General features: G+C 43.4%; 1 protein-coding gene across 1 annotated transcript in view; it reads right to left on the bottom strand.

Moving 5' to 3' along the window:
• Nucleotides 1-3,255: 3,255 nt before the first annotated feature.
• SYNPO2L (synaptopodin 2 like) overlaps nucleotides 3,256-27,386 on the bottom strand; it is a 71,733-nt gene continuing 47,602 nt past the window's right edge. Inside the window, exon 4 of the mRNA XM_058188576.1 lies at nucleotides 3,256-9,886. Within this exon, the coding sequence (XP_058044559.1) occupies nucleotides 7,563-9,886 (2,324 nt within the window). The 3' untranslated portion in view covers nucleotides 3,256-7,562. The remainder of the gene's footprint in view (nucleotides 9,887-27,386) is intronic.

The raw sequence follows: 27,386 nt of genomic DNA, 5'->3' as shown, positions 1-27,386 counted from the left end.
GTTCAGCTCTCATGCATAAATCAGCTGTAAATGAAGCTGACATTAAACATCACTTCCTAGATTTCCTGCCCTTCCTCCACTTTGACTGCTGTGATTGGCTAGGGGCTCTGTCCATTCATGGGTGACATGGCTCCTGATGGAAGAGATTTCTGCTTTTTTTCCAATTTACACCAGGAAAGGCAGCAAAAACTACTTTCTCTCCTTCTGAGGACAACATCTTCACCATTCTTCATATCATTTGGGTTAGAGGGGAAATCTGGGAGAATTCAACAGATCTAACAAAAGAGGAGGTGGAGGTGCATTATATGCAGGGGTGAAATGCTACCGGTTAGGGCCCGTTCTCTGAAACTGGTAGTTAAAACTGCTTTAAAAAGGAAAAAAAAAAGTTCTAATGATCGTGTGTTACACAGCTGATCTTTGCAATTTTTTTTTTTTACTTTTTAAAGCATTTTTAATTATCGGTTCCAGAGAAGTTCCAAAGGTGACAATTAGCTGTGCTGCATGATTTATATTTGCTAGAAAACATTTCCTTTCTAGCGAATCTAAATCGTGTGGCACAACTGTTTCCACACACGCACGCTCACGCCATGCTTTTCTACTTATCTTTGCAGACTCAGAAAAGGCTTCTTAGCGCCTCCGGTATGCATGTGGGCAAAGCTTGAGTTTGGCGTGCATGCGCTCGTGAAGCGAACCAGGAGCAGACTTCAGAGCATTTCACCCCTGATTATATGTAAGAAATCACCACACCTCTAGAGAAATGCATAAAATCAAGGATGAAAGCCTCCTAGTATGCATATGGCTTAATATAAAAGGAAAAAAGAATGATATTGCCACTAGGTGTATACTAGAGGCCCACTCAAGCTTCCATCCTTCTGAAATCAGTAAAATGAAGACCCAGATTGTTGGGAGCAACATGCTAACTATGTAAACTGCTCAGGTAGCCTGTAAAGCAGCGGTTCTCCACCTGTGGGTCGCGACCCCTTTGGGGGTCGAATGACGATCTGCCAGGAGTCGCCTAAAACCATCGGAAATATGGGAAGTATACTTGCGAGTCGAAGAATCGCGCTCCAATGGTTGACTCCACAAGCCAGCTGCAGGCTCTTCAAATCGCCAGTCGAATTCGGCTTCAGGTGTGATGAATTAAAAAAGAGAGAAATCTTTGCTCTGATGTCTCCCTCTCAAGCCAGCTGCAATCACTCCCAATCGCTAGCCTAATCTGGCTTCAGGCGCCATAAACTTAATAGGGGTGGAGTCTCCGCTTTAATGCCTCCAGCCTCAAGGCAATCGCAAGCAATTCAGATCGCTAGCCAATGCGGCTTCAGGCGCGATAAATTCAAAACGAAAATAATTTTACTGTTGGGGTCGCCACATCGTGGGGAATTGTATTAAAGGAGTCGCAGCACTATAAAGGTTGAGAACCACTGCTGTAAAGCATCGTGGAGAGGTATATAAGTCTAAGTGTTATTGATACTGATAAAGGAGGAGAACTCAGGTAGTGGTTGTCTCCGATCAGGCTAGGGAAATTCTTGCCCTCTTAAAATAGCACATGGCTCACCTTCATGCAGAAGCAAGGGGCAAGTCCAGATCAGCCCCTATGAAGCAGAGGAACCACATGCTGTGTATCATCTGGCCAGGAGAAAGTTGGGAGAGGTTAGAATGGAACAGTCAGCCACATTCCAAGCGGTTGTCCAACTCTGTCCTCCATAAGGAAGCATTGGAGGGGGCAGGAATTTCCTCCGAACCTAACCAGAATTGGTCCATTTTTAATTTAATGTTTCTTTTTTCAGCTTGCCCCCCCACCCCCGCCACTAGTTTTGGTTTTGTTCTGTTCAGTTGTCAGAAAGTTACTCTGCTAATAACAGAATTCTGAGCTCCTACACATAATTTCTTTCCAGTATTTTATTGTATTGGAAGAAATAGAAAGCAATTATCAAATTCATTCATGCATCCCAGAGTTAAGTGGTCTTAAATTAAGACATTATCCTTAGTTCCACATATAAATCATAAATATGTTCGATGGGTTTATGCAATGGTGGGATTCAAATAATTTAACAACTGGTTCTCTGCCCTACTGGGTAGGCGTGGCTCAGCGGTCATGTGACCGTGTGGGCGTGGTCACTCACATCGATGGGCGCTTCGCCTTAGCTGTTACAATGTACTAAGGGTTAACCAGAGAGGCAGTTTCCGTAAGCAGGGCAATAAAGATTAGGCTAGAAACACCACCAGAATGTTTCCTTCCTGCCTTCCTTACAGAATTAGCCCTGCAAAGTGGAAAAAAACAAAATAAGATTTCTTCCAACAACTGGTTCTCCAAACTGCTTAAAAAGTTAACAACCGGTTCTCCCGAATAGGTGCGAACCGGCTGAATCCCATCACTGGGTTTATGTATTTGGTAGCAATTTCCATGTATTCCTATGGCTTTGAGCTTCAATCTGCATCCTGTTGCAAGTTGAGGAAAACTGAAGCTCATATTATCAGGGTAGTGGCTCCCTGTTTTCCACCAGAAAGTTCAAGGAAATAGACTGATATTCAGAGGCCAAGGAAAGAAGATTATGAAATTCTAGACAACACTGATTATATAAAAGAAAGGTGAACTTGGGCTGTTCCTCTGTTTTATTGTTTTCTCTAACTTCAAGGTTTCAGTTTTCAAGTTGCTTTGGGACTTATTTAGCTTCCTTAGTAATCAAGCATTATTTTAGACAATAATCAGTCTCACGTTTCATATAGAATGTACATCAGATTTATAATTTTCAAACCTTAGAGCTAACCACTCTTAATTTTGATCTGGAACAGGGGTCTCCAACCTTGGCAACTTTAAGACTTGTGGACTTGAACTCCCAGAGTTCCTCAGCCAGCTTTGCTGGCTGAGGGACTCTGGGAGTTCAAGTCCACAAGTCTTAAAGTTGCCAAGGTTGGAGACCCCTGATCTGGAAGACTCAGCCCCCATAGAATACAATGGTTCATATTACATGGTGTACTGTGCAACTCCAATTATGATGACTTCCTTATTATTTTCTTGGCATAATTGAATATGTTTTAGACTTCAGTCCCTAAGAGCAAATCTAATAACTGCAGTGATTCACCTAACAATGGTGGCAAGAAATATCATAAAATGGGGCAAAACTCAATAAATGTCTCCCTTAGCACCAGAATTTTTGGGCTCAATTGTGGCTGTACATCAAAGATTAGCTGTATTCATTTTATTTTCTAGCATAATAGGAATATGAGAATGAAAAAGCCAAACGTAAAGAAGAATTAAAGTGCATATCAGAAATTTATTCCTCAGCACAAGCATTTGGAAAGTGACTTTCAGTTTCAAATGAAAGAAAAAAAAAACTAGAATGACAGCGTCAGTTCTATTATTACTTCAGAAGTTCAGCCTCACACAGTTGGGGGAAAAGCTTCCAGCTGGCAGGTTCCTTTCTTCAACATGAAATGGTCACTTTTCAGAAAAAGCAGGAGAAGCGGGTCACAAACAACACTCTAGCAAAGAGCATTCTTTCGAGTTTGTTGTGGAGAAAGCCAATGCGATGATCCGAAAGATGCGAAGATCATCCAAAGTGTCTTTCTGCATTCCAGGTAAAAAAATTCACTTTTTAGTCATTCTTCAAGCAGCGATCGGAAGAGCTGCAGTTGTCCCTCTCCCGGTGGCTTAGTTGAAGACTGCTTTTATGATGGTGTGTCTTTTGGCGGTGTTTCCTACCACAACTTCATATCTATTATCCAGTTAACAGAAAATTCAATAGTGAGGGAGGAGAGGGCTAGCTAGCTCAGCTCCTATATTCCCGTGGTAGGATCCTTTACTTTCTTAATAGAACTTGTACTGAAAATCTGTATTTCTGAGCAGTTCTGAAAAGTTCTCGAGACCCACAACATCTGCTCTGAAAGGTGAATGGTTACACTTTGCTCCATGAGATCCAAAAGGTTCCAGTTGACTGAGTCCCAGCAATGCTCGACGTTGGATTATAAAATTTGGACTTGGTTATAGAAACTGGATCTCAAAGCTTCCTCCATTTAATCTCCATTTGGATAATACAAATTCTTGATTAATCTATGCTAATTGCTATTTCTTTTGGAATTCATTCCATCATTCTCCCTATTTAAAATCTTACCAGAATTCTCCTTCCCACTGAAAATATTATTTGGTATTAACGCTAGGTGGCTTTTTGGTGCCTCATCAAGGATTCTTTCTTAACTGCAACCTTCCATCCTTTATAAGGTAGGTAAAATGAGGACCCAGATTGTTGGGGGCAATAAGTTGACTTTGTATATAAATATACAAATAGGATGAAGTCTATTGCTAACATAGTGTAAGCCGCCCTGAGTCTTCGGAGAAGGGCGGGATATAAATGCAAATTTTAAAAAAAAGAATCTTTCCTCTGGTGGCTCAACAGACTAAGCAGTCTGTTATTAACACAGCTGCTTGCAATTACTGCAAGTTCAAGTCCCACCAGGCCCAAGTTTGACTCAGCCTTCCATCCTTTATAAGGTAGGTAAAATGAGGACCCAGATTGTTGGGGGCAATAAAAGTTGACTTTGTATATAATATACAAATGGATGAAGACTATTGCTTAACACAATGTAAGCCGCCCTGAGTCTTCGGAGAAGGGCGGGATATAAATTCAAATTAAAAAAAACATCCCAAAGGATTTTGCAATTGCATTAGGTGTTCCTAAACTGACAGTTCTTCAGCTTTCTTCAGGGCCTTTGTCTCTGTATGATAGGCTAAACTGCAAAGTCCTTAATTGCCTATAGCTCTTTATTCAAGTTTTCTGAACACAGGATCTCCGTGTCACTGGAACCTGAAATTGATCCTAATTTAGAATTGCAGAAATCAGAACTGGTAGCCATGTTTGTTAGAAGTCCCAATAGGAAACCCAACATGGACAGGGTGGTAAGGGCTAAAAGGCTGCGACGAAGTTATATGGCAGCTTGCATATGCTCAAATACCATGTTTTCCAGTTTAATATGTTCCATAAACAAAGCTATAAAGCCATTTATTTATAGTCCATTAAATCCAACTATCCCTTAAATCCAATTCATGTCATTAGCACCAATTTACATTGTTTGAAGAATTAACTGAAATTTTTTACATTATGATTTGTGTAATCACACAAAATGTATAAATTGATGCAAAATGCATAAAAATGTTGCCTATATCAGGGGTCTCCAACCTTGGTCCCTTTAAGACTTGTGGATTCAACTCCCAGAGTTACTCAGCCAGCTTTGCTGGCTGAGGGACTCTGGGAGTTGAAGTCCACAAGTCTTAAAAGGGACCAAGGTTGGAGACCCCTGGCCTATATGATTACATTAATGGCATACATTGCAACAATTGCCTGGGCAATTTTAAGCAAAATTGGTTTTGAAGAAGAGATTGGAATTAAAATGTTACCTGTTGTACCTAAAGTATGAAATCCACTGAATGAAGATCCAGATAAACTAGGTTACACGTAATTCTTTTCCCATTCATAGCAACAAGAACTGTCAAAATAATATAAATAATTCTGGTAGATTATTCAGACAGCCAGTTCAAGAACTGCAGTTTACATTGATGTCAAGCCATGCAGCCTAGGAAAGATTCTGACATCGGAGATAAAATACACTATTTGCACACTCCAATCCTTTGACTTTAGCTCATGTAAATTTTCTGTAAATGGGCTAATTCAAAATTGGACTGAATGTTTTGTGTATTTGACCTCAAATTCTCAAGGATCTAAATGTGATTGCAGGTCAGATTACATTTTTAGTGTTTTCCCCTATGCACTGCACTCCTAATACAACCCCCATCACAAAATTTCAAGGGACTGAGTGAATGCAGAGTAATTGTGAGATTAATATCCTCTTGCTTCTAGCACCACTACCTGGGCACATTTAAAGATTTCAAGTAGCTGTAAAATAACTTCTCCTCGCTTGTTATCTTTAATTAAATTGCAAGAGCCTATAAGGACTCTTGCTGATGTTTTGGCTTAGTGATTAAATCCTACCGCATGAATTTTCACACACTTGCTCCTACTTCCCTCCCCCGCTTCTACTTGCTCTCTCGTAATAAGAGATGAACGCCATCTTTTATTTTAGCAAATTCAATTGTCAACACTTCATGTTTTGCTCCTGTGAATTCTCTCAACCTCTTCTTTTTTTTCTCAGGAACCTCCAGAAAATATTATTTCTGATTTATGGAAAATGGCTGCCAAGAAAAGACCGGATGAGTAAACTCTCCCTACATTTATATCTTTCTTGCAGTTAGGAAAAAAATGGGTCGTAAGAAGACTAAGGTCTTCTGGCTGTATTTAAATCACAGCTGCTTTTACCTAGAAGGTCATTTCTATGCCTTTTTTATTCCCAGCCTTTTCAGTCTGCCTTCCTGGTCCTAAAAGACCAGGAATCTTTCCTGAGAAGGAAAGATTTAGTCTTTGGCTCCTGTCCCATTTAGTAATTCCAGGCTGAGGTTGTAGATACATTTATGTGAACCAGTGCCTTTCAAATCTTCTGCTTTATTTATACATACATGTGTGCATTTTTGCCTTCCTTTCTTCTACAAGTTCATGACAGAACACATGATGTTTTGCCTGTAATTTCCTCACTCCTTTAGCTCTTTAAGAAACCTGAGAAATAATGACTGACCCAGGGAGGTCTAGAGTTAAGTAGGATCTTGAATTTGGGTCTCAGTCAAACATATTAGCCACAAATATTGGCAACAGAATTATAACGCAGCATGGACTTGTGTTCTAATCCTGCTTTAGGCCTGAAGCCAGGTGATCTTGGGCCAGTCCCTCTTTCTCAGCCCTAAGAAACAGGTAATATAGTAAGCCACTTTTGAAAAGCTTTGCAAAAAAACAAAATCTTGTCCAGGCAGCTGCCAGAAGTCAAGACTGATCCAGAGGCACACATACATACATACATACATACATACATACATACATACATACATACATACATACATACAAATTGCAAAGCAGACTGGAGTCCCCTATTTGTCTCAGAATGCTAATCCAAGGGCAAAATGTGGGGACAATGAGGGAATGCTTCCCTATAAAGGAAAAAAACCCAAACCCCACTTTTGGCAATTTTATTTCTTTGTCCACCTTTGGGTTTAGATGAAGGCAGGCTGTCAGGTCTCCAGAGCTAAAATTTATTCATGATGTTTGAGCTGCTTCCTGTTGCTTAAGATGAGTCTCATTCATCTGCCATGTCAATGAAAAAGCTATCTACCTTCACTATTTTATTTTCTTGCTCCAAAACACAAAACAAAACAAAAAACCCCTGTTTAATCCTGTTAAAGAATTTCAACCTCCTCCCCAAAAAAACCCAGAGGGATTGGGGTTTAGGAAGAAAGGCAGTTTGTCTCCAGTTTGTCTTCAGTGACCTAATTTATAGGAATTAGGTTTAAACAGAAGAACGGAACCACAAAGACAAGTATTTAGCTTAAACAACTGTGTCTATGGCCATTTTGCACACTGCACAGGAGCAAACCTAAGTTTGCAAGCCAGAGCACAATTAGCAGTGAGCGGAAACTAATCTCACTTACAAAATTGAAGATATTAAAACGAACAGAAAAAACCTTTTCATTGGTGACCAGATCCTGGTCTCCAAATATGTGCCTGCATCCCAGTTTGGGACGCTGAAAACCTGGGTCTAGCTACCTGGAAGTTGACGGATGATTTGGGCCAGCTGGAGGAAACCCCTCTGCTCATCTCACTGAGCTCAGGAGAACTTTGATATTGGAGGGGAACTCCCTGATAGAGCCCTGGGGACGCAGGCTCAGAAGTAGAGGTCACTTCTGCTCTCCAAACTGGTTCATCCAATGTTGTGGCAGAACGAGGAGCTAACACTGTGGGAGCCATACCACTCGAAATTGGCATTGGGACAGGGGTGGAAAAACGACGGATTTCATAGGTCCTGGTTGTTTTCACAGGGGCTTGCTTGGCCGGTGTGAAAGACAAGCTGGACTGTTGAACTGTTGGGCTTGTAGGGGTCTGGACACCAGTGTTTGGAGTCTCCCCAAAACAGAACATGGCCGAATTTAGTTGGTAGGGTTGATGTCTGAGGAAGTCAATGACTTTGATCCCTGATTTGTGGCTTGGCGCTTTCTTAACTTTGCTCTCTGCCTTGGCGGCCTGGGATTTGCTAGCTGCCAGTGGGTAAAATGGGGAATGTAATGGGTTGTAAGCTATGGGAGGTGGGGCACGGATATTGGGTGAATACTTCCAGGAAGAGGGAAGAGAAGGGGCAGGAGATGGAGTTCTTGGCTTCGATGTTGGTACAGCCTCCACCACAAACTTATCCATTCGGCTCTGCCGCTTAGCGAAAAGCTCCGCCCCTTTCCCCTTCAAATGAGGCAGGTCACGCGCAGGAGATGGGCCGTTCACCATTCCATTAGGGGTGCCTGATTGCTGAGGCTTAGGGGCGACTGGAGGTGGGGTCTTGAACTTCCGGCCTGAGAACTGCATGAAGTTGCAGGCTTCTGCTCCCAGACTGAGAACATCTTCCTCAGGGCCTGATTCAAATCCTGCTCCTTGGTGGTCCCCTTTGGGTTTTTCATCCAGATTCTGCACAAGGGACAATAACTCTGGATTTGGGGAATTCTTTTTCTTCTCTTCTACAGATTTGAACATGGGCTTCTTACTGCTTCGGCGGCGGGCCTCCTGCAAGATACCTGTTCTGGGAGCTGGAACGGCAACCCTCTGCTCCCTGGAAGCCAAAGGCTCAGAAGCAGGCCGTGGAATAGCAGAGACGTTACCGGTGAATTGCTGGGTTGGTGGCTGATTGAGGGGCTGTGAAACTGGGCTAACGTAAAAAGGAGAAGATGCAAAACCCTGGGTTTGTGGAGAAGCTAACGTGGTAGATGTAGCTATGGCTGCATCCGCAGCTGGTCTAGAAGAGGACGAGAGAAATATCGAAGCAGTGGAGGTTCTACCTGCTCTGGAAGGTGACTTAGCTTCTGCTAATTTTGCATCTGCTGCTGCCTGTACTGATGATGGTGTAGTTGGGATATAGAGAGACACAGATGCGCTTGCTGTGCCTCTAGATTGCTCTGATGATGGAGGGGCAGGAAGGACCGTCCCTGAAAAAAGAGGGGCAACAGGAGGGGCAGCTGTTCTTTGGTCACCTATCCTCTCACTACTTTTTTTAAGCACTAAAGGTCTAAACATAACCGATGACGTCATGGGACGTTGCCCAGAAAAGCCAGGAGTGAAAGGCCGAGCGGACCTATTGAAGATGCCTGAGGTATTTGAAGATATCTGGGCTCCCTCTCCAAAGATAACGGAGGGAGACTGGAGCTGAGCAGGAGTAGGGGGTGGCAGCTCACTTGAAACTGGTGCAGATTCTAAATGGACACTGAGAGGAGTCTTTTCCGCCTTCCACGGCATCGGTGCTTCAATACTCATTATGCTGCGTGTCGGCTGAATGGTTGAATTTGGGAGCTCTGCCTCTGGTTTCTGGGCAGACGTGTTTTCCAAGGTCTGCTTCTCAGTTTTCTGCCTCTGCTGCTCAAATAATTGTGCTCCTCTCCCGGAGGCTTCACTCAGCCCTTGCTGTAGCTGGGCCTGCTCCTGCGCAGGAGGGCCTTTGGGCTTCTCAATGTCAAGGTAGGCGTTGCCTCCATCTGAGTGGTCGGTTAAACTTCGAGCGTCAGAAAAGCCTTCTTCATCAAATTCTGACTCGCTCGTTGGGAAGACTCCATCCTCTTCGTCATAGCAGCGGTCTTCTTCCACACTCCCAAAACTGACTAGGGTATATTTCTTAGCTCTCTGTCTGCGTTTTTTAAACATCAGAACTCCCTTGGAGTGGGGGTTGGGGGCATCTGTCAAGAGAGACGCAATGGTTCTGCATTTGGTTTTGGCTTCCTTCATGTTTTTTTCTTGCATGCTGTCACCCCGATTAAGCTCTGTAAAGAACAAGAACAAAAAGCACAATCAGGATTCTATAAAGAAATCTACGCTGAAGCACATATGTAGCATCTGTAAGGCAAAACAGCTTTACTGATGACAAGGAATGTTCTTGGCTCCCAAATGAATAATCTTCAAGGTTGCATTCTTCTAACAAAGGAATGCAAGAATGTCATAGTACTTTTATTTATTTATTTATTTATTTATTTATTTATTTATTTATTTATTTATTTATTTGTCAAACACAACAGTATATATAAGTATAAGCATGAAATAACCATAGAAATTGGATACAGTCAAAGGGAACATTAGGACAGGAGCGGTAGGCATGTTTGTACTCTTATGCACGCCCCTTACAGACCTCTTAGGAATGGGGTGAGGTCAATGGCAGTTTTTGGTTGAAGCTTTGGGGATTTTGGGAAGAGACCACAGAGTCTGGTAGTGCATTCCAGGCATTAACAACTCTGTTGCTGAAGTCATATTTTCTGCAATCAAGATTGGAGTGGTTCACATTAAGCTTAAATCTATTGTGTGCTCATGTATTGTTGCAATTGAAGCTGAAGTAATCTTCGACAGGAAGGACATTGTAGCAGATGATTTTATGAGTTAAACTCAGGTCATGTCGAAGGCGGCGTAGTTCTAAGTTTTCTAAACCCAGGATTTCAAGTCTGGTGGCATAAGGTATTTTGTTGTGATCAGAGGAGTGAAGAACTCTTGTAAAATATTTCTGGACACGCTCAATTGTATTAATGTCCGAAATGAGGTGTGGGTTCCAGACAGGCGAGCTGTATTCGAGAATTGGTCTAGCAAATGTTTTGTATGCTCTGGTTAGTAGTGTAATATTTCTGGAGAAGAAGCTACGTAAGATTAGGTTTACTTTGATAGAGGAAAGGAAATCTTTGGCAGAAAATGCCAGAGAGCCTTCATGATTGAGCGACTGAAACTTGGACCTGAGCCAGTAAAATTCAAGCTAGTAAATTCTTCCACTGGGGACTGACCTCGCCCTCCGTGTGAGAAAGCACTTTCCTTTCACCAGGGACAGCTCCCGCCCCATTCTTTTACCGGGGACACCAGTGGCCACATGTTCGCCGCTTCCTGTGCGTGCATATGGGGGGGAGCGTGCAGCTGGGCTGGGCCAGGGCAGAGGCAGTGGGGAACGGCCCCTCGCGGTCTCCAGGGCAGCCCCTCAGGTCAGATCTAACCACATCGTGGGCTGGATGTGGGCCACGGGCCTTGAGTTTAACATGTCTGATCCAAGCCCCTTTAGCAGGCCTTCAGCTCAGAAGTCTTTTGGGATTTGCTAAGATTTGAAGGGCCTATACAACATTTTTTAATTTATTTATATTTATTTATTTATTTTGTCAAACACAACAGTATATATAAGTATAAGCATGAAATAACCATACGAATTGGATACAATCAAAGGGGACATTAGGACAGGAACGGTAGGCACGCTGGTGCTCTTATGCACGCGCCTTACAGACCTCTTAGGAATGTGGTGAGGTCAATAGTAGATAGTCTTTGGTTAAAGCTTTGGGGATTTTGGGAAGAGACCACAGAGTCAGGTAGTGCATTCCAGGCATTAACAACTCTTACTGAAGTCATATTTTCTGCAATCAAGATTGGAGAGGTTCACTTTAAGTTTAAATCTATTGTGTGCTCGTGTATCGTTGCGATTGAAGCTGAAGTAGTCTTCGACAGGAAGGACATTGTAGCAGATGATTTTATGAGATATACTCAGGTCATGTCAAAGGCGGCAGAGTTCTAAGTTTTCTAAACCCAGGATTTCAAGTCTGGTGGCATAAGGTATTTTGTTGTGATCAGAGGAGTGGAGACATTCCTGGCATCTCCACTTTTTTAGATAAATGTTGATACTGGGCTGTTATCAGTTCTGCTATTAAGCAGATTGAGAGTCAAGGAGAGGGACACAATAACCCATAGACACGTACTAGAAAAAGTGCTAATAATACTCCATATTCCTAATCAGAATAGGATTCTAATATTCTAATAGCATAGAATAATAGGGTTGGAAGGGACTTCGGAGGTTTTCTAGTCTAAGTAGAAATACTTCTATTAAATTATTAAAATATGTCTATCAAAAAAAGAATATTCACATTCCCCAATATAGAAGTAGTTTCAACTGAGCAGTGCTTCCTTTATTGTAACTCTGATTTTTTTAAAAATTGCCCTAATGCTGACTGCAAGCTCAGCCCAAAGTTGACAATGTATTGATAGTAAACAAAATGTACATTGATAAGATGTTGTGAAACCTCTCTTTAGCAGTCTCATATTGGCACAGCAGTGGTTAGATGACTCTAAAGGTAAAGGTAAAGGTTCCCCTCAAACATACGTGCTAGTCGTTGCCGACTCTAGGGGGCGGTGCTCATCTCCGTTTCAAAGCCGAAGAGCCAGCGCTGTCCGAAGATGTCTCCGTGGTCATGTGGCCGGCATGACTCTACGCCAAAGGCGCACGGAACGCTGTTCCCTTCCCACCAAAGGTGGTCCCTATTTTTTCTACTTGCATTTTTACGTGCTTTCGAAACTGCTAGGTTGGCAGAAGCTGGGACAAGTAACTGGAGCTCACCCCATTACGCGGCAGCACTGGGGATTCGAACCGCTGAGCTGCCGACCTTTCGATCGACAAGCTCAACGTCCTAGCCCCTGAGCCACCGCGTCCCTCTTAGATGACTCTAGTAGATGCCATAAAACAGGGGTCTGCAACCTTGGTCCCTTTAAGACTTGTGGACTTAACTCAACTCCCAGAGTTCCTCAGCCAGCTTTGCTGAGTTTGCAGCTTTTCAACTCCGGGAGTTGAAGTCCACAAGTCTTAAAGGGACCAAGGTTGGAAACCCCTGCTATAAAACACAGGTAAGCTACTACCATGCTTCCACTTAAGAAGTCAAAGAAATGAGGCTGGAAAAGCTGCCTTGTTTTATAGCTTCTTTTATAATCAAATGCTAATAACAACAACAGCCCTCATTATCATGGAAAGCAGGAAGTAGGGTGGAAAGGAGAGTAGGGTAACATTTCTAGCAAAACTAACCTTTCCCATTACAGAAGGTCAGACTAAGGATTCAGGCACCTTCAGCATTATTCTCCCAGAACAGCCATTTGAAAACAGCATCAGCTGTAATATTATCATGATAAATTCTTGTCCTCTTGAAAGAAACCGGGGACTTGCACAATACGTTGGTTCAAAGCAGCTTCCAACCCACTGTTGGCTCTGCTCATCCTACTTTTTCCTAAATTAATTTTTTTTAACGTTCTCTTTCCTAATTCAGTTTCCTTCCTCAGGCAAACATCCCTATGGGAGAAAAAAAAAATACAGAAAGAGAAGAAGCTTGCTAAGTTCAGGGCACAAAGGAAATGGGTACCTGCATATGGTTGGTCCAAGTGCTTGATAGCAGCATCCAGTCCTGGAGAGCTGGGCATGTCACGTACTGTTTTTAACTCCCAACTCTCCATAAAGAGAGAGAGAGAGAGAGAGAAGTAGCGTGGCTCCCTTCTGGAGCAGAATCAAAACCTTAAGAGTCCAGGTCCTTTGACTGCAACTCTGCTGGCCTTTTAAAGCTGCTCTTTTGTCTCTTCAGTATTGCTGCTAAAAGCCATGAGGTCATTCTTGCTATTTTTACCTCCCAGGCATCATCTCTAAAGAGGGTGATGGACATTGTCAACTGTCAAACACTTGCTCCACTTCCCATCCTCCTCTCAGAGCTGGGGTTAAAATAAGGCAGAACATTTCTCACAACAAGTTTCCACACTTCTGAATAGAATAAAGGCATCCAATTTAATTTAGATTTTTTTCCCCCTGGCATTCACTAACCTAAGACACAAAGTTCAGCTCCTTTCCCCTACACACACACACACAAAACACTCAAATGGTTATCTTAATCAGCATTTGAATCAAAGTATTTTCACAAATTGAATTTTTGCAACAGGTCATACGATATGGCACACTATTGTTTTTCACAGATGTGTCCTATTCACATCCAAAATGTGGCTAACATAGGAAAATTAATAACATCATAAGTGCATCATTAAGGGGAAATAAATTTTCCCTTATTTACCCTTATTCTTCAAGATCTATATCAATGGGGCCAGGATTCTATCTACTTTGTAATTAATAACAGAAACCAGGAATATACACTTTGTATATTAAATACACAGGAGTTTTAAAAATTGGGTTTTTCTTCCTCTTAAGGCTAATTTCCATAACCATAACCAATAACAAATTTCCACAGCCATAACCAAACGTTAAATATTGCACTATTCTGAATCACAAAGTAACCAATCTTGTCATGATTATCATAATTCTCTTTGCCTTCATAGCTGTATATGTGGTGTTTTTTTAAAAAATTTTCCTGTTCTAATTTGAATCAGCATATAAAAGTAAGACAAGGTTCTGTAATCAGGAATGGCAGTAAATTATTGTGCCAGTTATTTTCAGTCACAAATCATTGGCACATAACTATGTGTAAAGCATTATAGTGGTGACTTTAGTAAAGGAATGGACAAACCATTAAAGAGGAGAAAAAGCTACCCTGGAAAGTGTGAGAAAGAAAGTCAAAGTAAAATTGCCTTGGTTCTATTTGGTATATAAGTTGGGACAAATGGAAACTCTGACAGGCTTTTAAGATTCCCCGATTCTACTTTCCACGTATGAAAAACATGCTTTGAATTGCTGCCTTGTCTATTTGTCGACGTTCTCGAAGGGCTGACATCAATCCTGAAAGCCTGTCAGATTTTCTCTCTGCACCATTTTATACCTGACATAATTAAAATCTGCCTCAACAAAATCAAGGTGGGATTACTTTTGAGTTTCTCGAGCTTTTTCTCAGTAATCCCCAAAATCTATAGTAATAATAATCTGAATAAACTGAGCATCTGCTCCCTGATTTGATCCTACCTTAAATACAAATACTTTGTGATCTGATGGAGATGCAGAAAAAAAAAAATCCGGATGACACCCCCCCCCGCCTTGGAGGTTTGCCTATCCCTATCCTCACAGAAGAAATGTAAAAAAACAGGTGATCTGTCAGCAACTAAGGCAGTGGTTCTCAACCTGTGGGTCGGGACCCCGTTGGGGGTCGAATGATGATTTGCCAGGGGTCGCCTAAGACCATCGGAAATATGGGAAGTATACTTGCGAGCCGAAGAATCGCGCTTCAATGGTTGACTCCACAAGCCACATTTGCAGGCTCTTCAAATCACTAGCCGAATTCGGCTTCAGGCGCAATGAATTCAAAAAGAGAGAAATCTTTGCTCTGATGTCTCCCTCTCAAGCCAGCTGCAATCACTCCCAATCGCTAGCCTAATCTGGCTTCAGGCGCCGTAAATTTAATAGGGGAGGAGTCTCCACTTTAATGCCTCCGTCCTCAAGGCAATCACAAGCAGTTCAGATCGCTAGCCAATACGGCTTCAGGCGCGATAAATTCGAAACGAAAATAATTTTACGGTTGGGGTCGCCGAATTGTGGGGAATTGTACTAAAGGGGTCGCAGCACTATAAAGGTTGAGAACCACTGAACTAAGGCAATATGACATCAGAGATTTTTCTTTACATTCCTTTACGGACTTGCAGTCGTGCTTTCATTCTATGCATTGTTGCCATTCAAGTTGCTGGATCTGACTGTTATACTGCCAATCATCTCAATTCAGATGGATTTTTACAATTGGTGTCTGAACATGGAACTCCCAGTTCAATCAATTCATAGATAGGATGGTCCAGCAATAAATCTTAATCTTTCCATTTGGAGTCAAAAACTGCTGTAACTGAGTGAAAAATGGCAGAAATTTCCTGGATTATTATTATTTTTTTAATTTAGGTCTTTTCTTATACAACTTCCCATTTGTTTTATTTCTGATGAAGGTCATCTTGAAGATACGATTTTGATCACCACCTAGCAGCCTCAACAATGCCCTACTCTGGCAGCCAGTATCAGAGTGAAATGGATTATGTGGGTAACTTTGAGGGATGAGGGGAAGAGGGAACATTAATGAAAGGGAACATTAGGACAGGAACGGTAGGCATGCTGGTGCTCTTATGCACGCCCCTTACAGACCTCTTAGGAATGGGGTGAGGTCAATAGTAGATAGTCTTTGGTTGAAGCTTTGGGGATTTTGGGAAGAGACCACAGAGTCAGGTAGTGCATTCCAAGCATTAACAACTCTGTTACAGAAGTCATATTTTCTGCAATCAAGATTGGGGAGCAGTTAACATTAAGCTTAAATCTATTGTGTGCTTATGTATTGTTGCAATTGAAGCTGAAGTAGTCTTCAACAGGAAGGACATTGTAATAGATGATTCTATGAGTTAAACTCAGGTCATGTCAAAGGCGGCGGAGTTCTAAGTTTTCTAAACCCAGGATTTCAAGTCTGGTGGCATAAGGTATTTTGTTGTAATCAGAGGAGTGAAGAACTCTTCTTGTAAAATATTTCTGGACACGCTCAATTGTATTAATGTCTGAAATGAGGTATGGGTTCCAGATAGGCGAGCTGTATTCAAGAATTGGTCTAGCAAATGTTTTATATGCTTTGGTTAGTAATGTAGCGTTTTTGGAGAAGAAGCTACGCAAGATTAGGTTTACAACTCTTAGAGCCTTTTTTGTGATATAGTTGCAGTGGGCTTCGGCTGTCTAGGAAAAAAAAACAGACGAGACGAGAAAGAGGAACCTTCAGTGGATTAACGGTCAGAGAAAGAAACTTAGAAAAGATCTGCCCTAATTGATCACTTGGTTTAAAGTGGCAATGGGAAATTTGTTTCAACAGACTTGCAAGATTCTGTTAATCTATCCTAACAATAGTGTATAATTAACGCAGGCAGTTGTGTTTCCTATCTGATTTACCAAGGAGGCCTTTTGTGAGACAAAACTTCATGAACACCAATAGCCTTCTCTGTTACCCAATTTCTCTTATCTTGTCTTTAGAGAAGGATCAGACATCTAGAATGCTCAGGGCAGATAGAAAATGAATATTCCATCACTAAAATGATGGGATCAAAATGAATTCTATGCTAACAAGATAATTTGGAATTTATTTGTTCATGTTCATAGAAGTTCAGAGTAGCTGTACAATCATAAAAATGTGAGCTGGTTTTGGGCGATGATTCATATATAAGGTAAAGGTAAAGGTTCCCCTCGCACATACGTGCTAGTCGTTGCCGACTCTAGGGGGCAGTGCTCATCTCCGTTTCAAAGCCGAAGACCCAGCGCTGTCCGAAGACGTCTCCGTGGTCATGTGGCCAGCATGACTCAACGCCAAAGGCGCACAAAATGCTGTGACCTTCCCACCAAGGTGGTCCCTATTTTTTCTACTTGCATTTTTACATGCTTTCGAAACTGCTAGGTTGGCAGAAGCTGGGACAAGTAACGGGAGCTCACCCCGTTACACGGCAGCACTAGGGATTCGAACCGCTGAGCTGCCGACCTTTCGATCGACAAGCTCAACGTCCTAGCCCCTGAGCCACCGCGTCCCCATGATTCATATATATGGCATCTAAATAAGATACTGCAAAGTTCTTTATGGCCATTTTCAGCTTAAGCATTTAAGCATTTTCCTCTTTAGCAGATGTGTTATAGAAGGCAGCCTATACCTGTCTCCAACTTTTGTATCTGTCTTCTAGTACTTGGCAAGACCTTTCTTGACAGAAGGACAAGGGAGAGAGCAACCTCAACGTTTGTTGTAGAGAGTGGCATTAGGAGGAAGTTCTGAGAAAGGACATGCATATGCAAGTTATATATTGTATGGAAATATATAAAATTCAATGAATATAAATGCAAAGAAAAATTATTGAGATTTGGAAAATAGTTCCTCCTCCCCAAGATTGGAATAACCAAAATAGCCAGTCTCTTAGGGCAGGGGTCTGCAAACTTGGCTCTTTTAAGACTTCAACTCCCAGCTGTCAGGGTAATCTCAGAGTAAGAGTTCCCACGTTTTCATTTGCCATTGCAGAATGAAATAGTTGGAACAGTGAAGGTTCTTGGGCTTTGGGCTGATTCCTTGAATTTAGAAATAAAGGAGAGAAGTTCAACTGAGCCAAAAATAATTTTGAAAAGCCTTCTTAATTCTCCTGTTTATAGTAAGCAATATTCCATGCATGCTCAGTTTTAAAAGAAAATCTAGCTTTAATCCCAAATTTAGAAAAATGGTCTATTTTAGAAAAATAGAGACCAAGGAAATGCACTCTGATTGATTATTCTAGATTTCTTTATAGCTTTTTATGCTACTGGGGAAAAAAACCCTGTAGACCTGTTTTATTAAAATGTCATTTCTGCTTATTTATTTATTTTATTATTTATTTTATTTAATTTTTATACCGCCCTTCTCCCGAAGGACTCAGGGCGGTGTACAGGCATAATAAAAACCAGCAATACAATATACAAATTTAAAATCCCAATTAAAAAACTTATTTAAATTAGCCCAATGATTAAAATTTACTCTACTAAAACCCCATTTAAAATTAATAAATTTAAAATTTAAGATCCCAATTTAAGCCAGCCCCGCGCGGATAAAAAGGTGAGTCTTGAGTTCGCGACGAAATGTCCGAAGGTCAGGAATTTGGCGTAAGCCCGGGGGAAGCTCGTTCCAGAGGCTGGGAGCCCCACAGAAGGCCCTTCCTGGGGCCGCCAGACGACATTGTTTGGCGGACGGCACCCTGAGAAGCCCCTCCCTGTGGGAGCGTACGGGTCGGTGGGAGGCGTATGGTAACAGCAGGCGGTCCCGTAAGTACCCAGGTCCTAAGCCATGGAGCGCTTTAAAGGTCGTAACCAACACCTTAAAGTGCACCCGGAAGGCCACAGGCAGCCAGTGCAGTCTGCGCAGGAGCGGTGTTACATGGGAGCTACGTAGCTCCTCTATCACCAGCGCAGCTGCATTCTGACTAACTGAAGCCTCCGAGCGCACTTCAGGGGGAGCCCCATGTAGAGAGCATTACAGTAATCCAAGCGAGAGGTAACGAGCGCATGAGTGACCGTGCATAAGGCATCCCGATCAAGGAAGGGGCGCAACTGCCGGACCAGGCGAACCTGGTGGAAGGCCCTCCTGGAGACGGCCGTCAAATGATCGTCAAACGACAGCCGATCATCCAGAAGGACACCCAAGTTGCGCACCCTATCCTTTGGGGCCAGTAACTCGCCACCAACAGCCAGCCGCGGCTGCAGCTGACTGAATCGGGGTGCCGGCATCCACAGCCACTCCGTCTTCGAGGATTAAGCTTGAGCCTGTTTCTCCCCATCCAGACCCGTACAGCCTCCAAACACCGGGACAGCACTTCAACAGCTTCATTGGGGTGGTCCGGGGTGGAAAGGTACAGCTGAGTGTCATCAGCGTACTGCTGGTATCTCACCCCGAAACCACTGATGATCTCACCCAGCGGCTTCATGTAGATGTTGAACAGCAGGGGCGAGAGAATCGACCCCTGAGGGACCCCACAAGTGAGGCCCCTCGCGGTCGACCTCTGCCCCCCTGTCAACACCGTCTGCGACCGGTCGGAGAGATAGGAGGAGAACCACCGATATACGGTGCCTCCCACTCCCAATCCCTCCAACCGGCGCAGCAGGATACCATGATCGATGGTATCGACCGCCGCTGAGAGGTCTAATAGGACCAGGGCAGAGGAATATCCCTTGTCCCTGGCCCTCCAGAGATCATCCACCAATGCGACCAAAGCTGTCTCCGTGCTGTATCCGGGTCGGAAGCCGGACTGGAACGGGTCTAGATAGACATCTTCATCCAGGTGTTGGGGCAGCTGTCGCGCCACGGCACTCTCTACAACCTTCGCAACAAAGCGAAGGTTGAGACTGGACGATAATTAGCCAAAATAGCTGGGTCCAAAGAGGGCTTTAAGGAGGGTCTCACCACCGCCTCTTTCAAGGCGGCAGGAAAACCCCATCCAACAAAGAAGCGTTGATAATCCTCTGAGCCAGCCTCGTGTCACCGCCTGAGTGGCCAGTACCAGCCAGGAAGGGCACGGGTCCAGTAAACATGTCGTGCCGTGAAGCCTCCCCAACAACCTGTCCACGCCCTCGGAGCCACAGGGTCAAACTCATCCCAAATGTGCTCAACAAGACGTGCCTCCTCTCCCTCGCTTGGATCATCCCAAATTCGGTCTAGGCCGTCCCTCAGCTGAACGATTTTATCGTATAGATAACCACTAAACTCCTCAGCTCGTCCCTGCAAAGGGTCATCCCGCACCTCCTGATGTAGGAGAGAGCGGGTCACCCGAAACAGGGCGGCCGGGCGGTTATCTGCCGACGCAATGAGGGTAGAGGCGAGGCGCCTCGCTTCCCTCATTGCCACTAGGTAGGTCCTAGTATAGGTCCTAACTAGTGTCCGATCAGCTTCGGAGCGACTAGACCTCCAGGTGCTCTCTAGGCGTCTTCTCCGGCGTTTCATCTCCCTCAGCCCCTCGGAGAACCAAGGGTCGGACGAGACCTACGCCGGGTCAGAGGCCGCAAAGGCGCGACACGGTCCAGGGCACCGGCCGCGGCCTGCTCCCAGGCCACGACCAGTTCCTCAGTCGTGCCGTGGGCCAGATCCTCAGGAAATGGCCCAAGCTCCGTCTGGAACCTCTCAGGGTCCATCAGGCGCCTGGGACGGAACCACCGTATAGGTTCCGTCTCCCTGCGGTGGTGAATAGCGGTTCGGAAGTCTAGGCGAAGGAGAAAATGATCCGACCATGACATTGGTTCTGTTACTAAATCATCTAATACCAGATCATTTAACCACTGTCCAGAGATAAAAATCATATCTAGCATGCCTCCCCCTGTGTGCGTAGGGCCATCATTTACTCGAATCAGGTCCAAGGCCGTCATGGAAGCCTGGAACTCCCGAGCTGCCGTTGATGACAGGCCAACCGATGGCAAGTTGAAATCCCCCATAACTATAAGTTTGGGGGTCTCAACCGCCACGGCAGCCAGTACCTCCAACAGCTCGGGCAGGGCTGTGGTCACGCAGCAAGGAGCCAGGTACGCGATCACCAAGCCCAACTGATTCCTATAGCCCCAGCGCACACAGAGGGATTCGCAGCCAGCAATCTGAGGAACAGTGGTCTCCCTCGGCTCTAGATCTTCCTTAATAACAACCGCCACCCCCCCACCCCTACCTTGGACTCTCGGCTGATGAAATGCTCGGAAGCCTGGAGGGCACATCTCAACAAGGGGGACCCCCCCCTCAAGGCCCAACCAGGTCTCCGTAATGCCCATGAGGTCCGCGGACCTCCCCTGAATAAGGTCACAAATCATGATCCTATTTACAAGTATGCCATGGGATCTTATGAATTTTCACTAGGGTATGCATTCATTTCAAACTGATAGAAAGCTATTAGGAAGGAACAGTGCACAATATGCAGCAAGATCCTACTTGCATGCTGATGACTCAGCACATAGAAAATTCTCCAATTTAGGAGATGAGGCAATCTATTTTTGCTCCGTGATGGAATGAGCAGGTAGATAATTAGAGGATATTTCCTAATCTCATTGAAAGGTCGAGAGGTGTCAGCTTTGTTCTAGCTCTGCTGTTGTACTCACTGAAGCCATACCTGAACAGAAATTATCTGGCAAGTGCTGGTAATCATCACTTTTTAGGATCTTTTCAATGTGTTTTATATAGGATTGCCCTCGAAAATGTAATCGAAAATACAATGGTGACGGCCGTAATACTGCTAGGGACAGTGGTCAAGAATCATGTAACCCTATTTTGAAACAGCTGTAGGGGTTAACTGTTGGATGCCACGCCACACTCAAGGTAATAATGTTGACCTATGCATTTGAAGGAATACAAGTAGTCTGTTGTGTCTTGCCCGCCCTCAGAGCAGCCGGGGCCTTCTTACCTGCTCCCGAACACTGAGGAATGTATGCCTCCCGGCCCAAGTCCTGGCTCCATGCCCACACAAACTGCAGAAGAAGGAGCACCTCCCGGCCCCAGCCCTGACTCCATGCCCAGGCAAACGGAGCAGCTAGACCCCTCCCCCTCCTCCACAGCATGTGAGCCTGAGGAAAGTTTATTTCCAACAGCTGCTGATTGGAGTGACCCTCGCATCAGAAGACTGGATAGGCGGGGGCAACAGAAGGAAGGGAGGGGCAGGCCTTAATGAGTGCTGAGTCATGGAGCCACACAACATGGCCTATATAAAGGATCTGCTTTCTGGCAGTCTCTGAGTCAGGCAAAGTCGAACTTATCTTGCTGAAGTCACTTTCTGGTCTCCTGCCTGCTCTGAGGACTTTGCTAGGACTTTGGGCAGAGCTGCAGAGGCAAGCCTGATTCGGATTTCCCTGACCCGGCCGTCAGCGGAGGAGTGGGACACGACATAGTCCTTGACTTACAACAGTTCGTTTAGTGACTTTCAAAGTCACACATATCACCAGTGTAGCAAGCCCATGGTGACATGATTGACATTCAGATTTGGCTTGACTCACATTTATGACCGTTGCAGTGTTCTGGGAGTCACATGATAACCTTTTGTGACCTTCTGGCAAGCAAATTCAATGGGGAAACCAGATTCACTTAACAACCATGCTACTAATTTAACAACTGCAGTGATTCGCTTAACAAATGTGGCAAAAAAAGTCAAAAAATTCACAACAAATTTCTCACTTAGCAACATAAATTTTGCGCTCCATTGTGGTCGTAAGTTGAGGACTATTTGTACCTCTTCCTTTAACATCCTTAAACGCTGAGGAGGCCTCATTAGAAGCCTGAGCTTTCTCTGTGATGCTGCCCCAAATAGGGCACATCCCCCGTCATAAAAGGCCAGGCCTGCCTGTTCATCCTGGATTTATCAATTGCTGAGCTCTTCCATCTTCTAACAGGATGGATGATGTTGCTGACCCTGTTCTTGCTGGTTTTATTGATTTTAGTGGTGTTTGAGTGGTCATTTGTTAACCATTTTATCAATATTAGGTAAAGGTAAAGGTTCCCCTCGCACATACGTGCTAGTCGTTGCCGACTCTAGGGGGCGGTGCTCATCTCCATTTCAGAACCAGCGCTGTCCGAAGACGTCTCCATGGTCATGTGGCCGGCATGACTCAACGCCAAAGGTGCACGGAACGCTGTTACCTTCCCACCAAAGGTGGTCCCTATTTTTTCTACTTGCATTTTTACGTGCTTTAGAAACTGCTAGGTTGGCAGAAGCTGGGAAAAGTAACGAGAGCTCACCCTGTTACACGGCAGCACTAGGGATTTGAACCACTGAGCTGCCGACCTTTCGATCGACAAACTCAACGTCCTAGCCCCTGAGCCACCACGTCCCTTTATCAATATTAAATTATTATTTTTAACAAGTAGAAAATTTATTTGATACAAATAAATAATATTTAATTAAATCTCATTACAGCTGACCATACCTCTTCATAAAAATAAGTACTTGATTGGGATGAAAGCTCTCCCACTTAATGGCTGCTTCTTGTTCGGGGAAAAGGGATACATACATATACTACATTTGATCTTGGCCAAAAGGCCAAGAAGTGAAAGAGACATACTAATTTCTAATTTTGAATGTGTTGCAAATGAAATGGGTTTGATTATTCTGGATCTGACCTAAGGTGGGCTTGCAGGATGCATTTGGGCATATTCATATCTGCTACTCCCCCCTTTCATCTTCTTCTTCTTCTTGTGCCATATCCATCATCGGATCATGTTGGGAATCCTATTTTTGTCAACAGCCGCATGAAAAAGTGCTGCTGAGTTTTGTCCAAACCAGTCCTTTAGGTTTTGAAGCCATGATGCTCTTCTTCTGCCTGGACCTCGTTTGCCTTCAATCTTTCCCTGGAGGGTTAAGTGAAGAATGCCGTATTTTTCTGGGTGTTGCATCACATGTCCAAAATATTCTAACTTTTGCTGTTTTAATGGCTTTGATTATTTCTCTTTGCTTTCCCAGGCATCTTCTCATTTGTTAACCCAGTTTATACGTAACAGTCATCTGTAAATCCACATTTCAAATGCTTCTAGTTTCTTCAAGTGGTTTTCTGTCAGAGACCAACTCTCCACTCCGTAGAGCAGGATAGAAAAGATGAAACATCTGACAAGCCTCATTTTCAGTCGTGACTGCAGAAGACCTTTTTCGTTTTGAAGAATGCTTCTTCGAGTTTTCTTTATCCTTGTCTTTACTTCACTGATCATGTCCCAGCTTTCATGTAAATTAAAACCGAGGTACGTGATCCTTTCAACTTTTTCCTGTGGTATTCCTTCCGAATTTATCAGTGGTAAATTAATGGGTTGTTTGCTGACAATCTTGGTTTTTGAGACGTTAAGCTTCAAGCCATATTTTTCAGATATTTCTGAGACTCTGTAGATGAGGAGCTGAAGGTCTTCATGCTTACTGGAAAGCAGAACTGTATCAACAGCATATCTTAAATTGTTGATCTTTTACGATTGTTGAACACCGTTTACCTTGAGGCCAGCATCAGTGTTTTCCAGTGCTTCGTTGAAAATTGACTCAGAGTAGATATTAAACAACAGCGGAGATAGAATACAACCTTGGCTGACCCCTCTGCATCATCTGAGTATTTTTGGCCTAGTCTCACATTTGCTACCTGATGCCAATATAAATTCTTTATGATTCGGATGTCTTTGTCATCTAGTCCCACTTGTTTCAGGATTCGTAATAGTTTGCTGGGTCTTATTTTATCAAATGCTTTTTCAGAATTGATGAAGCACATGTAAACACTGTGATTGACATCTCTACAGTGCTGTACAAGAACTTGAAGGCTGAATAGGGCATCTTGTGTACCAAGATCATTTCTGAAACCAAATTGTGTGTTACTTAGACACTCCTCAATTTTGTTGTACTCTCCCCTTTGCTCTGTCAATAATGCATGGTAGCAAAATATAAAGCTAAATATAATACAGAAAAAAATCAAAAGATCAGCAGAGGTGAGCAAAAATCAGGGAAGTAACAAGTCAACTGGGATAAAAATGAGAGGAGAAACCAGTGGCTGTGGTGTGAAAAGAGACAATAAAGAGTGAACTAAGACACAGCCCTGCTTGCCTATAGGCAACTCACTCCAGGCCCCAACAGCAGACTCCCAGAGTGGGAAAGTGGAAGAAAGGTTTTCTCATTTCTCTGATGGACCTACTTATAATTCTGCATCGTGTAACTGGAGATCATATCTGGGAAATTAAGGAAAGGAGGGGAAGAGGGGCTGGGTGATCCTGAAGGAGAGAAGGATATGGGTGAGATTCAGTCTCTCAGTTCTGACACAGATTCAAGATCTTAGGCAAAGCCGTCTATCCTTAGTGGACTGCCTTCTCTGAAATGAGTTTCATTTATAGCAAAAAACTGTAAGGTAAAAGTAAAGGTTCCCCTTGCACATACGTGCTAGTCGTTGCCCACTCTAGGGGGCGGTGCTCATCTCAGTTTCAAAGCCAAAGAGCCAGCGCTGTCCGAAGACGTCTCCGTGGTCATGTGGCTGGCATGACTCAACGCCAAAGGCGCACAAAATGCTGTGACCTTCCCACCAAAGGTGGTCCCTATTTTTTCTACTTGCATTTCTACGTGCTTTCGAAACTGCTAGGTTGGCAGAAGCTGGGACAAGTAACGGGAGCTCACCCCGTTACACGGCAGCACTAGGGATTCGAACCGCTGAGCTGCCGACCTTTCAATCCACAAGCTCAACGTTCTAGACCTTTGAGCCACCGTGTCCACAAAAACTGTAGGCCCCCAACATTATTTGGCAAATTATTTTTCAGTCTTTGCAATGTATACTTGTAATTTAGTAGACCTATCATGCCGTATTATATTGGTGCCAATACCATTTCCACAAACATATTTAAATGTTTATCTAAACTGGTCCACAAACTGAACATATTTCTAGGTTACAACTGAATATATAGACTGTTTCAAACTTTTTTAATTTTTATGTTTCTTTTCTCCTAACTTGTTTGCCGATTTGTGCAGAGTTGGTAATAATAGTTTTGCCATGCTCATTATATTATAATTGTGAAGATCAACCTAGAATTTTTTTGTTTTACACATAGATTGTGAGTTGGCTGTCAACTGCTTATCTATTCAAATTTTAATTTATATAATAAGTTCTAGATGCTTGTTTTTCGGGAAAAAAACATTTCTGAAGCAGGCCGTAGAATAGCTATAGCAGTTAAAATCAAGTTACTTGCAGCTTTTGATTGCCCCACGGTCCTGAATACTACTTCTGTATCCTTAGAAATGCCACCTATGATGGCTTTTCTGAGGGACATCTCACTCTACTGACTCGACTTATGAAAATAAGTTATGATGCAGAAGATGGCTCACCCCTCTAGGACAATCAGATGGAAGAGAACAGCTGAGCATGCCTTGCCCAGCATTCATGTCGTGGCTGTACATTATTCAAAAGAGATAAATAGACTCAGTTGAAAGTAACTGAAACTCTTGGCAAGCCATCAGGAAATTAAATCATTCGGCTCTAATTTTAACTCATTTTCATTTCTTTTTCATCACTTTTAAACTGTGAAGTACAATTTAAGCTTATTTTAATAATTCAGCATTTCTCATCAGCTTGGGAGTAACATACACTATGCATTTATTTGCTAAGATAAACTATCTCTCATCAAAGTATCCATGCTGACATTTTTCCAATCTTTACTTGGAAACCTTCAATCAGGAAAGGACATTCTGCATTCCCTGAGTGATTTCTCTCTGATTAATGTTTTTAAAATATTTGGAAAAAAGTAATTTTTATAAAGATTTCCACAAACACCAACAGTTCAGTTCGTTAAGTCTCTGATTGGAAAGAGATATTTAGCTGTTTGATGTATTTCTTCCAGGAGCTCAAAGCAGCATCCCTCTTGTTTGTTTGTTTGTTTTTCCCCATGCCAACATCTCTAGGAGATAAGTTGGGGTGAGAGGAAAGGATTGATGCAAAATTGCCCAGAGTGGACTAAAATCTCAGGCTCCTTGCTCCTGGTCCAGCTCTGCCCCACACCGTCTCATGGGCTGAGAGACAGAGGGAGTATTCCAGAGACCTTCAAAGAACTTCCATGACTGGGAATATATTTCAACATAGATCTCTTATCTTAGTTTAAAATCTTCATTGCTAGGCATGCTGGCTCTCACTTTCTTGGTTCTATTCATGCAACACACTAAACCAGTGGTTCTCAACCTGTGGGTCGGGACCCCGTTGAGGGTCGAATGACGATTTGCCAGGGGTCGCCTAAGACCATCGGAAATATGGGAAGTATACTTGCGAGTCGAAGAATCGCGCTCCAATGGTTGACTCCACAAGCCAGCTGCAGGCTCTTCAAATCGCTAGCTGAATTCGGCTTCAGGCGCGATGAATTAAAAAAGAGAGAAATCTTTGCTCTGATGTCTCCCTCTCAAGCCAGCTGCAATCACTCCCAATCGCTAGCCTAATCTGGCTTCAGGCGCCATAAACTTAATAGGGGAGGAGTCTCCGCTTTAATGCCTCCAGCCTCAAGGCAATCGCAAGCAATTCAGATCGCTAGCCAATACAGCTTCAGATGCAATAAATTCAAAATGAAAATAATTTTACGGTTGGGGTTACCAAAT

The sequence above is a fragment of the Ahaetulla prasina genome, chromosome 6 (genome assembly GCF_028640845.1).
Source record: "Ahaetulla prasina isolate Xishuangbanna chromosome 6, ASM2864084v1, whole genome shotgun sequence".
Classification (NCBI taxonomy): domain Eukaryota; kingdom Metazoa; phylum Chordata; class Lepidosauria; order Squamata; family Colubridae; genus Ahaetulla; species Ahaetulla prasina.
Note: the sequence above shows the minus strand (reverse complement) of the source record. Positions and strands in the feature narration are given on the sequence as shown.